The sequence below is a fragment of the Exophiala viscosa genome, assembly GCF_022695815.1.
Source record: "Exophiala viscosa unplaced genomic scaffold EDD37scaffold_2, whole genome shotgun sequence".
Taxonomy (NCBI): domain Eukaryota; kingdom Fungi; phylum Ascomycota; class Eurotiomycetes; order Chaetothyriales; family Herpotrichiellaceae; genus Exophiala; species Exophiala viscosa.
In genome coordinates, this window is record NW_026944354.1 from 1,725,538 (window position 1) to 1,739,051 (window position 13,514).

At 51.1% G+C, this 13,514-nt stretch overlaps 4 protein-coding genes across 4 annotated transcripts; all 4 read left to right on the forward strand.

Moving 5' to 3' along the window:
• Positions 1–3,344: 3,344 nt before the first annotated feature.
• On the forward strand, positions 3,345–4,087 carry EDD37DRAFT_646894 (translation initiation factor SUI1; the record flags this gene model as incomplete). The annotated part of the gene is made up of 4 exons (XM_062817790.1): positions 3,345–3,408; positions 3,471–3,490; positions 3,541–3,628; positions 3,684–4,087. The coding sequence occupies 4 exons, from the start codon at positions 3,345–3,347 to the stop codon at positions 4,085–4,087; spliced, it is 576 nt and encodes a 191-aa protein (XP_062673095.1).
• Positions 4,088–4,203: 116 nt separating this feature from the next.
• Positions 4,204–7,255, forward strand: EDD37DRAFT_254915 (ELMO/CED-12 family-domain-containing protein). Its single transcript, XM_062810729.1, has 2 exons — positions 4,204–5,166; positions 5,226–7,255. The coding sequence occupies exons 1-2, from the start codon at positions 4,348–4,350 to the stop codon at positions 7,104–7,106; spliced, it is 2,700 nt and encodes an 899-aa protein (XP_062673096.1). The 5' UTR covers positions 4,204–4,347; the 3' UTR covers positions 7,107–7,255.
• A 1,400-nt stretch (positions 7,256–8,655) lies between these two features.
• On the forward strand, positions 8,656–10,443 carry EDD37DRAFT_559700 (membrane transporter; the record flags this gene model as incomplete). The annotated part of the gene is made up of 7 exons (XM_062813808.1): positions 8,656–8,706; positions 8,768–8,972; positions 9,030–9,355; positions 9,409–9,742; positions 9,796–10,124; positions 10,180–10,329; positions 10,390–10,443. 7 exons carry the CDS (start codon positions 8,656–8,658, stop codon positions 10,441–10,443), a joined length of 1,449 nt encoding a protein of 482 aa, XP_062673097.1.
• A 735-nt stretch (positions 10,444–11,178) lies between these two features.
• Positions 11,179–13,513, forward strand: EDD37DRAFT_255475 (MFS transporter). Its single transcript, XM_062810731.1, has 5 exons — positions 11,179–11,850; positions 11,985–12,353; positions 12,449–12,558; positions 12,684–13,213; positions 13,310–13,513. Exons 1-5 carry the CDS (start codon positions 11,316–11,318, stop codon positions 13,359–13,361), a joined length of 1,596 nt encoding a protein of 531 aa, XP_062673098.1. The 5' UTR covers positions 11,179–11,315; the 3' UTR covers positions 13,362–13,513.
• The last annotated feature ends 1 nt before the right edge of the window (position 13,514 follows it).

Below are 13,514 nucleotides of genomic sequence, written 5' to 3' on the forward strand. Positions count from 1 at the left end.
GGATCGCTAGCATCAAAGATCGTCAGACAAACGAAATATGGCATTTCCTGCCCCTCCAAGATGCTTTGATGCCCGGTGGTTGATGCCTAGCACGCCTAGAAATAGTGCCCAGATCACAGACCATCCAGCCTCTTATGGCGCAAGATTGCGGGGGAAGCACCTGACCGCTGAGGGTTTCACCTTGAGTGACTCCTTCGTTACTGCTCTTCATCCGAGGTATTTCTATCAGCATGACGGAGTAAATCAGATCGATATGTACGGAGTACTTTTACAATCTAATTATAATAATGACTGCAACTACCAGGCATTTCCTCTTTCGACCATCATCATCTTTTATGCTTCTTACCAACAACTCTTTCAGGACAGACACAGATCAAAAATCTCCGCAGTTCCCGTCCTTATCCACGCCTCCCAATGTCAACCATGCTGCCTGTGCAGGGCACAACCCTGTTACTTGTAATCTACTCCCTTGACTCGTCCTACTTACACTGGGGCTGTCCCCTCTCTTCGGCGTCTACCACAACGCACAGGTTTTGTGTTATCTCATCCCACGTCCTCTGAACGTTGCCAACCACTGGACGGGCCATACCTCACTTGTCAGGAACGCCTCTTACGATTTTACCCGTCTGTGCATCTCGGTGCCATCTTTGAAACTTCTCGAGCCACGAGTTGATCACCCCTTGGACCACATCCTGACAGAACTGCCTCCCAACTTATCATGTCCTCAAAGTTATATGACAATTCTAAACACAGTGTGTTCTAGGATTCTCCCAGGTAAACAGATCGGCCTTCTAGGCACCGAACTGCAGGCTTCTCGCCCCATCTCATGTGTCATCCTTCACAGATGCAAAAGTAACCGTCGCCTTCCCGCTCCTGCGAAATTCTCTTCCTGATCCACCCGTATGTGCATGCCACTCTGCACCGCAACCATGAGCCACAATTCACATACTCGCTGCCACTCGAAAGCTTCCTCGTGGCAGCCTCATGCCAATCAGGACGGGTCTTTACCGGTTGGGTCTCCAAGGCCGCAATCCCGTGCTCAAGCCTCAGGCCACGACACATCTGATGCGATGCATATAAAAACTTGGCCTAGCCCAGGCCTTTGTTAGACGATACCAGGCCGTCCAACACTGGCGTGGCTCTAAGACATGCCATTGGAATGCATATGGCGTATCTTCCTCAATCTCGATCAGCCACACCAGCAGCGGCATGCAGGGCAGGCATTTAATTATGCTCCAACGTCCAGGATTGTCCGTGTCTGCCAGGTTTGTGCTCAAACTGCGTGTCGTCAATGTGCTCATGCACGCCTGGTTCGGGTCTCCGGCCTCATGCAGCATCATATGTGTTAGCTCCCTGTTGTGCCCGACTGAAGGATAAGTCTGCAACAACGTTGTCTGTGCGACCTCGTGCGCCCTTTTCCGCGTTCATCACATGTTGACGGACCAGCCTCGTCTTGTCCTAGCATCTACTTCTCATATCTTCGGCCGACAATTCCACTCCTCAAACAATGGTGTTCTGGCAACAGGAAACCCGGCCTACGCCACTCTCCTTTTCCACTAAAATGGTGTCCACTAATAAGTCATATAGTGAACGTGCAACGCATGTTGTTGCAGGCATACAGTCAGGGACCCCACTGATAAGCCTTTATCCCTTATCGTGAGCTGAGAGTCTCACGGCCTTCTGGCCTGTGCGACTGGGACGCAGGCGCCCCTGCAAGCTATCTTTTTGGCAAAAGAATGCGATATCTCAAAAGTCAAATAATGATAGCCATGATAACAACCAGGTTCACTCTCCGCCTCGACCCAAGCAGCAAGGTCACACAGATGTGTTTCGGCGGTCAGAGTTCGTACTACTCTTTCTGGGCAGACACCAACCTCTAAAGGGTACGCGGACAAGCACCATTATTCGCTAGACCCATCAAGCGTTAATGGTGATTGACTTCAACCGCCGATGATCGGAATTGCGTATCCGAAAGCACTCTCCCTGGACGTGCTCTGGGCTCTACAACATGAAGAAGGTGCATGTACAAATTGACCATGAACACTATTGCGTGCATTTTGAACTGGTACGCATATGGACTTCCAGACTTGTGAAAGGGTTTCCAATGTCCTATAGCTGACATCGAAGCGCTGGTTTTCTGGCCTCTCATAGTGCCTTTGCTCTTGGCTGGAGCACTTAGTCAACAGGCAAGCATTGCAATTGCGCCATTCTCACGAAATCCACGCCTCTTCGAAGCCAGGATCGTTGAGCATCTCCGGAAGGGAGATTGGCTGGTCATCATGTCGTTCTCTACAAACCTTGACCTGGTCTGCTTCTGGGCATCGCCGAACTATTTCTCACTGATTCATGCCAGGTGATAAGCTTCTTCTTCATCGGAATTTAGCCATTGAAAAGCACCATTCGAACTCCCAAGCTGCTCATCCTGTTACAAAGCTTCTTAAGATCCTCTTGACCTGCGACCCAGTGCTGCACAAATAGGATGTGCCAAGGCCAGGACCGCTTGTCCCAGCCCTCATGCTATGGGATGGTAAGGACCAAATTCCTTTGCTGTCTGCATGTGATATATACATGTATGTTGCGTAAGGGAACTGTGGGACCTGATGCTCAGAACAACCCGGAAGCGTGATTCAACGCCGAAGGCGTAATCAGCTAGATCAAACAAATCCGGGGATTCCCGCACTCCGCTTAAACGGCACGAAGAAGCCCTCGTGTCTGTTGAATACGACAAGAGTCGAAAGTTGGTGTGGTGGAGAGGTCGCATGAGAGAGGGGTCTTTGCAACATCAAGTGAGATCGTGCTGATACGAGGGAGAAGTATCGAACCTGGACATCCCTCTGCAGCCTGCAGGGTAGCGTTGCACCAAAAAAACGCTGCTTGGTTGCCTCTCAACAGCAATTGCCGTTGAGCTTGAATGAGGTGTTGTTCTCGCCTACCTTAGCTCGTCATGGTCCTGGATCAGAGGGTATTGCTCCTGGCAAATCCCTGTGTCTGCATCGCTCATCACAACGGAATAGCCCCCCTGCTTCCTAGTTACCAACAGAGTCGTGTAGATCTGGGAGAGTGCACATGAAAATGCTCAGAGGACGTATTGCTCGCTGGTAAGAAGGTGGTAAAAGAACGGAAGGATTGGAATGCCCACTATGGATCGCGAAGGAATTGCCGGTGTTTCCCCGACTGCGGACTTGGCCCCAGAATTCGCCGCAGAACATGTGTTCCGCTGCGATTGTGGGCGGAGAACCGGACGCAGAACAATTGACCAAGCCACATGAGAGACCAGCATATGCACAATTCATCACATTCTAGGGGTGTTACTTGAGCATTACGTGGATTCAGCCTAATATCAAATGGCGACAGAGGTTGCAACAGAGCCTACAGGGCCTCCAGCGAGGCATGTGATCTATTGTGAAGGTATGCCATCCTCTCCCTTGCCGTATCCGATTGACGGTTTGGCTGACATGTGGTCCTGGCAGTTTGCACGCTCCCACCAGAGGTATAGGAGTATGTCGCACATGATGCGGCTCAGAAGCTCACGGAGAATAGTATTGCGAGTTCGGTGGCACGGCGAAAAAGTGTCAAGAATGGCTCGAAAAGAATCACCCTGACATGCACAAGAAGCTGTATTCAGAAGGTGGGTCACGGCGCATGTCTCCTGAGAGAGCAGACACTCTGACATTGTTCTTCAGAAACTCTGACTGCCAATTTATCTGCCCTTTCGGTCGAAGCCCAGAAACGAGCCGAAAAAGATGCGGCGAAAAAGACTGCCAAAGCCGCCGCTGCAGAACAACGTGAGGCTGAGAGAAAAGCCGAGGCCGTGGTATTGATCAAGAGAGTCGAACGGAACAAGCGCAAATATGTCACTGTGGTATCGGGACTGGAAGACCATGGACTCGAACTAAAGAAGGTGGCCAAAGAACTGGGAAAGAAATTTGCTACGGGAAGCAGTGTTACCAAGACAGCCGCCGGAGGAGAGGAGATTACGGTACAGGGCGACGTCAGTGATGATCTGTACGACTGGCTGCAAGAGAAGTATCCTGAGATACCGGAGGACAATCTGGACATGAAGGATGAAGTGAAGAAGAAAGGTTGACGGGTGACGCAGGTGGCATACTATACTAGTATCGTGGTGTTTGTCTGCGTTGCATTTCCGACAAGCAGGACACATTTCAGAGCATTTCCGGTGTCTTGGGTGTGGCGGTCTCCTGACAGTTTCTGAACACAGGTTGCACTGACTTGTTGCTCACTCGATCTTGACTTATATTGTATTCAAAGGTCCTATCATCCTATGGCCTCTTTCACTATCTTGACCAACTACCTTCGAATCCCAATCATTCCAGCCCTTCCGTGAGCATGGCTATAGGAGGTCCAACGTCCTCAGATGATTCGTCTGATTGGGTCTCCTACAGTAGCAGTTCTTCTCGCAGTGCCAGCAGCGGTGTCAATTCATTGATATCGACGTTGAAGCGAAGTTCCTGGTTGACGTCATACTGGCGCAGGTCAATCTTCTCCACGCGAGAGAAAGACGCCAACGGCGGCACCGACCGTGACACCTCCGGGCGTGTGCGTGTGCCTGAGGTACCCGGGGTCGCGCTTGCAGACTCTGAACCCAAATGGTTTGGACCCCCGCCGGTCGGTGATCTATCACACGGTTTATCTCCAACACTGAGCATTGCGTCGATTTCGACGCACACACGCATTCCTGCTTCTTCTCCGCCTCCCTCTCCGCCCGGTCGATGCTCTTCCTTTCTCAAGCGAGACGATAGGTCAAACACGAACCATGGCAACACTCAAGAGACTCCGCCGATCTATCTACTACCTGCACCTGCGCTGAGTTGTTCACTGCCGCAGCCTCATGCTCAGATATGGTACGAAGCAGTCAAGATGATAGGCCCTCATAACCCAACACAAAGTCCGAACCTGTCGGAGCTCCTGACAGGTTTGTCGAGCAGCGAAGATGCCAGCCGTAAAATGGCAGCCTTCAAGCTGCAGTCGCTCATCAACGACCCTTCATTTGCCGAGCACTTTGTCCTCGCCGGTGGCCTGCCTCGATTGCGCGCTCTCATCCTCGAAAGTAGTGGAAATACTCTGGCGTACAGCCTCGCCAGTTTTGCTCGGTTACTGGAGGTGGATCAGGGCTGGGAAGCCGTCAATGACCCGGTAGTCGAAAGGGCAAGATACCCTCTACGCTATTGAAATCAGACGAACAACAGCTAACAGCAGTCACGTAGGTTGTGGAACTCGTTGTATGCCAACCGTTGGTCAATATCTTGCGAGGAGCCATGGCCATACTGGTCTCGATTGTTTCGCGCCCATATCATGCCGACCGATCCTCTGACGACAGCTCGTCAAATAATGCTGGCGGCTTTCAAGCCCTCAAGCCGGCCATTGCAGTCTACCCACAGTTTCTGGAGATGCTTGTGACCAGGCTATCCTCGGCAGACCATGCGTTGTGTGCAAATGCCCTACAGTTGATCAACTCATTAATGCGCGACGCCATCACAAATGACAACGAGACGGAGTGGCCGAAGTTCATAAAGCGAATTCAAGACTTGGGTGTCATCAAGGCGGTTTACGTGCTGATGCAAAGTTCGGCTCTACAAGATCTGGCTCATCCTCTTCTCGAGTTCCAGGCGCTGACAAAGATTCTCCTCAGACGATGGAGGGAAGTCCCCGTGGACTTGGTGAAACCTGAGCACAGACGCACCATCAAAGCAATTCACCTTTCGAGCAATCCTGAGAAGCCCGAAGAGCCCGAAACCCGGAATGGCGAACCCAAGCCCAAGCACAATCCTCAGAAATGGAGGCGTCTGGGCTTCACTAGCGAGAACCCAGAGCCGGATTTTGCTGACATGGGCTTCCTGGGTATGATGGATCTGTCAGATTATGTACGCAAGCATCAAGACGAGTTTCAAAATATCCTGCTTGAACAGGCGGTTGCCTCTGAGCAGAAGAGATGTCCTTTGGCTAGAGTCAGCCTGACATTGACGGCGATCCTGTTTGAACATTTTGAAGTGGATAAGATGGATCTGGAAGACTCGAAAAGCTATCTAGCCCTTGAAAGTCGGACCAATCTTGACAAGGTCTTCAAACCTTTACTGCTACATTGGAGTCGGCTGCATGTGGCAGGATTGCATGCCTTTCTGAGACTTTGGAAGTCGACTGGAGCTGAGATCGATGATTTCCACAAGATTGTCGACTTGGTTCGTATATTGATTGAGAGCGTCGTTGGCGGAGCGGACCGTACTAGGGGTATTGAAGAGATTGAAAAGGAAATGGCCGCTTTCGAATACAGTAAAATCCGCGAGCTCCAAATGGAACTGTTGGGATTGACTTATGAAGATGTCTGGGGACACCATCTTCGTGGCGTCAAGGAGGAGCTGCAAAGTGAAGCACTCCAATTCATCAAGGAACAGAGAATACGATGTCTTCTCGCCGGAGCATGGTTTCCCAACAGTGGCACTTACGCTGATCAGGAAAATGGCGGCCCAGTAACCGAAACCACCTTGCATCAAACATCCTCCCATGGCTACCGCTTCATCCGGTTGTCAGAGAATCGACGGTTCCTACATTGGGGTGATTTCGAAGAGAAAGACGAACAATTTCCACCTCTCTCGAGCCTACCAGGCAAGATCGATCTATCGATAGTGTCATCGGTGGTCTCCAACGTGACTGCAAATGACCGGTCATCGATTGCGTCGGGGTCAACTTTGAAGGAATTGACGCATGACAAGTTCACGACAACGAAGATCACCATTCATAGTTATCTGTCAAAGTCGCGCAGTAGTCGTGAAGGACACTCTCGAAACGCGTCCAAGACTTCATCAGCACGAAGCGGAGCCAAGGAGTCGGTCTTGTTGACGTTTCAGCCCAACAGTCATGCTGCCGCGTCTGAATGGCTCGATGGCCTTTTGATGCTTCTTGATCAACAGCCCATTACCGCGGAGACGAACAGACTTGTACACATGATGAGTGATTATGGACTCAAGGTCCGCTTGTTGAATGTCCGTTTTAATGACGAGGAGGGCATTGTGGAAGGCATGGACGGGATGGACGGTCCTGAGATTCCGAGCAGAGAAGGATTGGATGAAGATTATTACTATGAAATCTGAGCTCTACAACAGCGAGGTGGTCGTGGAAGGTACGGATTATTCGAAATTCCTTGGATAGACTGGCAGCTTTCGCATCTCAAGATCAAGGCATGTTGGGATTGACTCGGGCACATGTGGCACGAAATCGGAGTCGATAAGAGAGTGTTTGGCTTATTGATAGTTGAGATACCCAGGGACACAAGGACCAATTCGAGTTGGTCAAGATATCAAAAGGTTGTATCGAGCTGAGAAGAGTTGCAGGGATGGTCAGCTGCTTATCAGTTCATCTCGCTGGAAGCCGATCGATTCAGATGGTACAATGCATGCGGATCTGCTCGATGAGGTCGACATGCATCAACTGTCAGACGACCAGATTCTGGACTTGTCGATGAGAGATGAAACAAAAATTCTCGTTGGTCGTTTTGTATCAGCGCCCGGCACGTGCCTTTGCATCGGCCTCGATTGGTTTCAACGGCAGCAACTGCATGAAGGCAGAGAAAATCTTGACAACGTTGAGCTCCTCTTTTCGCGGCTCTGGAAAAAGCTCAGGTGTGGGCTGATCTTTGGGACTGACAAAATCTCATCACGACCCTCTATTGGTCGTTCGCTTCAGTGTTGGCAAGGCGCGTTTACCAGTCGAAAGTTTGAGGATTAAAGAATAACGGATAACTAAGTATAGGTTTTCCGAGGCCACCAAGTCCCCGCATCTCGCTGGGCAAAGGGACGAAGCGGTTCGTCTCCGTACCTCGGGACGAAAGGTATCCTTAGAAGGGACGATACTTGCGCCTGGTGGTCAGCCTTGGTAGGCGACTGCTTTAACTCGTGACTCGAATAAGGCAGACAATGTCTAGGAGTCTAGCACAGTATATGGCCGGCAGCGTTACACTGGCAATTGTCCTCGTGTCTTGGTCGCGTGTCTAGTTGGGCACTCGCAGCCGATAAACTCTTTTTGGACGATTGATTGGAATTCCTAGGTTGGCACTTGGCCACCGATGTCAATTGGGGCGATCAGCTTTGGCACGTTGCTAGCCCCGACCCCGTGTGACTGTGCAAGGCCCTCCCAGTGGATTGCCCTTGGAGATGACCAGGAAAACCGCTGTATGGCTTAATCCTCTACCAAACTATGGGTCACGACCCATGGCCAGTAGGTCCTCACGGTTTTCTAGCGAGTGTTGATAAAGCTCCTCTCATCCCGGTTCCTCTTTAAGCATCTTCTGCCATTTCCTATTTACTGCTCTCTACCTTGCGCGTGACGAGTTGTTCTCAGTTGCGCTTTCAGAAGGTGAGAAGCAAGCATTCTGTGTGCTTTTGTGGTGGAGTGTTCTCAGTCGATATTGTTACGGGGCGACTGAGATACAGCCTCATTTAAACCGAGCCTTGCACGAGAAAACTCGGCAAAAAGACAGTCAAGATGTCGGAAGATCCCAAGATGGTCATGATTGACAAAGACGTCTCGCCGGGAGACGTACCAAAACATGAACAACACCATAATACTCTTGCGGAGAGAGTGCGCCACAGCATCTCCGTGCAATCCATCGACGAGAGGACTGTCGAGGGCCAGGTCTTTTCAATGAACGATGTCGACCCTGCTTTGGACAAGAAAATGCGCCTCGTCAATGAAGTAAGGCTTCTTTGCTATGGCTCTCCCCATGTTTGGTGCTGACCGGTGCTTGCTGTTTTAGGCCATCGACGAGATCGGCTGGACAAACATGCATCTCAAATTGTTTGTTCTCAACGGCTTCGGATATGCCGCGGACTCCCTGATCTTGCTTCTGCAGTCTGTCACTTCTACACAGGCGGGCTACGAGTTCCGACCATCCTTTGCCAATGGTTTGACTGTGGCCGCATATACCGGCATGTTGGTCGGAGCCTTGTTCTGGGGATTGAGTGAGTATGAGCGACGCTGGTGTTTTGCGAATGCCAGCAACTGACTGACCTGTCTAGGTGCTGATGTGATTGGACGAAGATTCGCGTTCAACTTCTCACTGTTCAGTTGCTCCCTTTTCGCCATCTGTGCTGGAGCTTCACCCAACTGGACTGTTTTGGGCCTTTTTACCTGTCTGGCTGCCTTTGGGTCTGGTGGAAATCTGATCCTGGACACCACTATTTTCTTGGAATTCCTTCCCGGCGACAAACAATGGCTTCTGACTTTGATGGCATGCTGGTGGGGTCTTGCCCCCGTCATCGCAGCTGCTTTTGCATGGCCTTTCCTGTCGATCGAAGGGTATTATTGCACATCTGCCGCGACCTGTACTTATGACAACAACAAGGTAACTGCTACGATTTTCGCGAGAGGATTTGATGGCTGACAAGCTCTCTTTAGGGCTGGCGATACGTCTGGTATAGCAACGGCGCACTGATTTTCGTTCTCAGCGTTCTACGAGTCACCGTGATCCGACTCAAAGAAACCCCGAAGTACTTGCTGGCCAAGGGCAAGGATGAAGAAGTGGTGGAGACCTTCCGACAGATTTCCCAAAAGTACAACCGACCCTGCTCACTCACTCTGGAGAAACTCGAAGCGTGCGGACCCATCAAGTCGACCTATGGCAAGTCCCGATATGGCTTCGGTGAACTCCTGGCACATCTTCGGGGACTCTTTGCTACCAAGAAGCTGGGATTTTCCACGTCCATGATCTGGTTATCTTGGACTTTGATTGGTATGACATTATATATGCCCTGTACGAAGAGCCATATTGACAGAAGTGTACAGGTCTCGCGTATCCTCTGTTCTACGTGTTTTTGCCCCAGTACTTGAAAAGTCGCGGTGCGGACACAGGCGACGACAGCAACTATACTACCTGGAGGAACTACATGATCACGAACGTGGTCGGAATTTTCGGCCCGGTGCAAGCTGGGTTCATGTGCAACTGGAAAGTCTTGGGTCGTCGGTACACCATGGTGATTGGTGCTTTGATGTCCATGGCCTTCTTCTTCGCCTATACCGCTGTTCGCACAGCTTCCGAGAACCTGGGTTTCACTTGCGCCATCTACTATGTCGTCAACATTTACTATGGCACGCTTTATGCGTATACGCCAGAGGTAATATGAAGATCTGGAGTGTTTTGGTGGGTGTGAGACTGACATTGACGTACAGGTTCTGCCGTCTGCTCATAGAGCCACTGGAAACGGTATCGCGGTCGGATGCAACAGAGTCATGGGTCTCGTCAGTGCCTTTGTCGCGACTTACGCCAATACCGCCACCAGCGCGCCCATTTTCATTTGTGCGGCTCTTTACATCGCGATGGTAAGTGCCCCAGCAGTTTTACATGCCACTCGCATTCAGTCACTGATTGACATATCTTAGGCTATCGTGGCAATCATCATGCCATTCGAGCCATATGGCAAAAGGTCAATGTAAGAGTCCCCGGCTCTGGGCTTGCATGGATTGCCGTGGGTACTGTACTCTCGTAAGCGCAGTGCGAAAATGGGTGCCCTCGGTACCGCTGCAGGCGTATATTTCACTGCTACAGTAATATATGGCGGAACACCTACTCGTACAGTAGGAACCGTTTGCCCAATGTTCTTGAAGCACTGTCTTGACTCTTAAACGTTATCTTTCCTTTGCAGCACACTTCGTATTGGTTTACTATCTTATGCCGTAGACCTTCCCAAAGCGGTCAAGAGTCGTCGGGAAGCGAAGATCATCCTTGACCACTGACGTCGCCTTGCGGTATCAGTTCTATCAGAAGGACTGATCATCGCTTCGGTGCTTCCCTTTGACCCCTCCTTTACTACACAGTATGTTTATCCCCCTGCAAATGTACGCCCATCTCCACGTTCGACTCGCGAGTCACTGGTCGGCACCTGCCTGTTCGATCTTTTCGTCTCGTAAGTGATGAGTCGCCGATTGACTACTCACATTAGTATCTCTGGGCAGATGGCGTCTCCGGGATCTCTTATCCTGCAATCTGCGCTGCTGGGTGATGCAACATTGCAACATTTCCACATCACACATCACACTGATTGATATGAATCTGCATGGTGGCGGGGACTTCTTTCCAAACCAGTAGGTTCATTGATAACGACGCAGCACTCTCTCGCTTGTTTGACTCAAAGGTACTACTATCTCATAAACTTCGTGTTGCGTCTTCCTTCCCGGTCCTGAAATCCATCGCACCCAAGGTTTGTGGTCTGTATACAAACTTTGTGGTATTTCTCCTTTTTGGATTTTGGTCCAACATCTTGCCCTCCTCTCTTTCCTGCCTGTGAGGCACACGTAACCGCTCGAAAATGGCCGACATCGAAGCCGACGACAAGACCGCACCGGTCCAGAACCTGCCTGGCGTCCGCTCCGTGTCGCCTGTAGACATGACTGAAAAACGAAATGCCTCGGTCCTATCCACATCCGCTGCGGCCCAGAAGATCCTCGCGCACAGCAACGATGCCGACGAAGCCATGAAGGCGTACGCCTCAGGCGAGGTCGTCGAGATCGACGAGGCGACCAACAAGCGGTTGTTGCGCATCATTGATTTCCACCTCATGCCTTTGCTGTGTGTCATTTACGGGTTGAATTACTTGGACAAAACAACCCTGTCGTACGCCAGTATCATGGGCATCAAGACGGATATTGGCCTCGTGGGCGACGATTACCAGTGGCTCAGCAGTATGTTCTACTTTGGGTATCTGGCCTGGGAGTACCCTACAAACCGGTTGTTGCAGAGGCTGCCTCTGGCAAAGTATTCTGCTTTCTGTGTCGTGATGTGGGGGATTGTGTTGAGTCTGTTTGCCACGGTCAACAATTACAGTGGCGCTATTGCCGTGAGATGTAAGTTGTTCTTCTCTCGCTTTTTTACCTCAAAGGCAGGAGTTTCTGCTGCACTTCAATTCCACTCGGACTTGGACACAGTGTGTGTGCATCGACAGGAAAGGATCTTGAAATGCTAATGCTGTTGTTCGCAGTTTTCTTGGGTATCTTCGAAGCAGCAGTCACGCCCGGTTTCGCGCTGTTTACATCCCAGTGGTACACCAAGAGAGAACAAGGCACTCGTGTGGGCTTTTGGTTCTCGTTCAACGGCTTCGGCCAGATTTTCGGTGGGCTGGTCGCGTACGGTATTGCGGTAGGCGCGAAGAAGCACGGTACCGCGATTGCGCCGTGGAAGATTGTTTTCTTGGTCAATGGCTGCTTGACTGCTTGCTTGGGAGTGGTTTTCTTCTTCATCATGCCTGATAACCAGCTCAATGCGCGGTGGCTGAAACCTAAAGATCGTATCTTGGCCGTGGAACGAGTGAGGGTCAATCAGCAGGGGATCGGGAATCGGCATTTCAAATGTGAGAACCCGAACATTGCGTGGCATCGCGCGTTCACATTACTTCAAAAGAAGTGTTTTGGGATGGTGTTTGGCTGACAGTGACTGTTGCAACAGGGTACCAGATGAAGGAAGCGCTGCTGGATCCGTTGACGTGGGCATTTGTGTTTTATGCCCTGACGGCAGATATCCCGAACGGTGGGATTAGCAATTTCTTTTCGCAGCTGGTATGTTTTTCCCCTTTCCTGCAGTGTTTGCATGCGATTGTCTTTGAGGCGATTGCGTCCTGCATTATGTGGTATCTGGCCCACGGGCATGGTATCTTGGGCTGACTTTGCTGGGTTTGTGACAGATTGTATCTTTCGGCTACACGGCCGACGAGTCGCTGTTGTACGGCACGCCCGGCGGCGCGGTCGAAGTCGTATCGCTCATGTTTTGTGGGTGGTTGGGCGATCGTCTGGGCCAGCGCGTCTTGGTCAGCATGGGCGGTCTGGTGACTGCACTGCTCGGCATGATTTTGATCGTCGCACTGCCCTTGGACAATAATTCGGGCAGATTGGCCGGATACTATCTCACGCAGGCGAGCCCGACGCCGTTCGTCGCACTCCTCAGTCTCATCGCGACCAATGTCGCTGGCTACACGAAGAAGACGACCGTCGCGGCGCTGTACCTGGTTGGATATTGTGTGGGGAATATCATTGGACCGCAGACTTTCCGACCGAAGGATGCGCCGCGGTATCAGCCTGCGGAGATCACTATCATTTGCTGCTGGGGCGCGTGTTTGATTGATTTGGCTTTCATTTGGTGGTATTGTAATCGCCAGAATAAGATCAAGGCTCTCATCAGGCAGGAGCCGGGGTATGTCAAGTTGGAGAATCAAGAGTGAGTTTCTTCCTTATCCTCTTGGCTCGAAGGTGTTGTGGCGCGACGGTGAAGGTGCAGATGAGGTATGGCTAACCAGTGCGGTGTTTCGTGTAGGTGGCTTGATTTGACTGACAAGGAGAATCCTGAGTTTACGTACAGCTTGTGAGCGGCATGACCTGGGGATGGGTTGTGGTTGTGCCGAAGCCGTGTCCGTGGGGGAAAGACAGCTAGCTCAGGAGAAGCCGAGTGCAGTGAGACAGGCAGGGAGTGACATGGGTGGGAGCCAGATTAATGCATGAGACTTCGCTGTGGGATGATC

Coding starts and splice junctions, on each gene's coding strand:
- EDD37DRAFT_254915 (XM_062810729.1), top strand. CDS start 4,348: ATGGCTATAGGAGGTCCAACGTCCTCAGATGATTCGTCTGATTGGGTC. Junction 5,167..5,225: donor ATGACCCGGTAGTCGAAAGG/GCAAGATACCCT, acceptor GCAGTCACGTAG/GTTGTGGAACTCGTTGTATG.
- EDD37DRAFT_255475 (XM_062810731.1), top strand. CDS start 11,316: ATGGCCGACATCGAAGCCGACGACAAGACCGCACCGGTCCAGAACCTG. Junction 12,559..12,683: donor GCAATTTCTTTTCGCAGCTG/GTATGTTTTTCC, acceptor GGTTTGTGACAG/ATTGTATCTTTCGGCTACAC. Junction 13,214..13,309: donor GTCAAGTTGGAGAATCAAGA/GTGAGTTTCTTC, acceptor TGTTTCGTGTAG/GTGGCTTGATTTGACTGACA.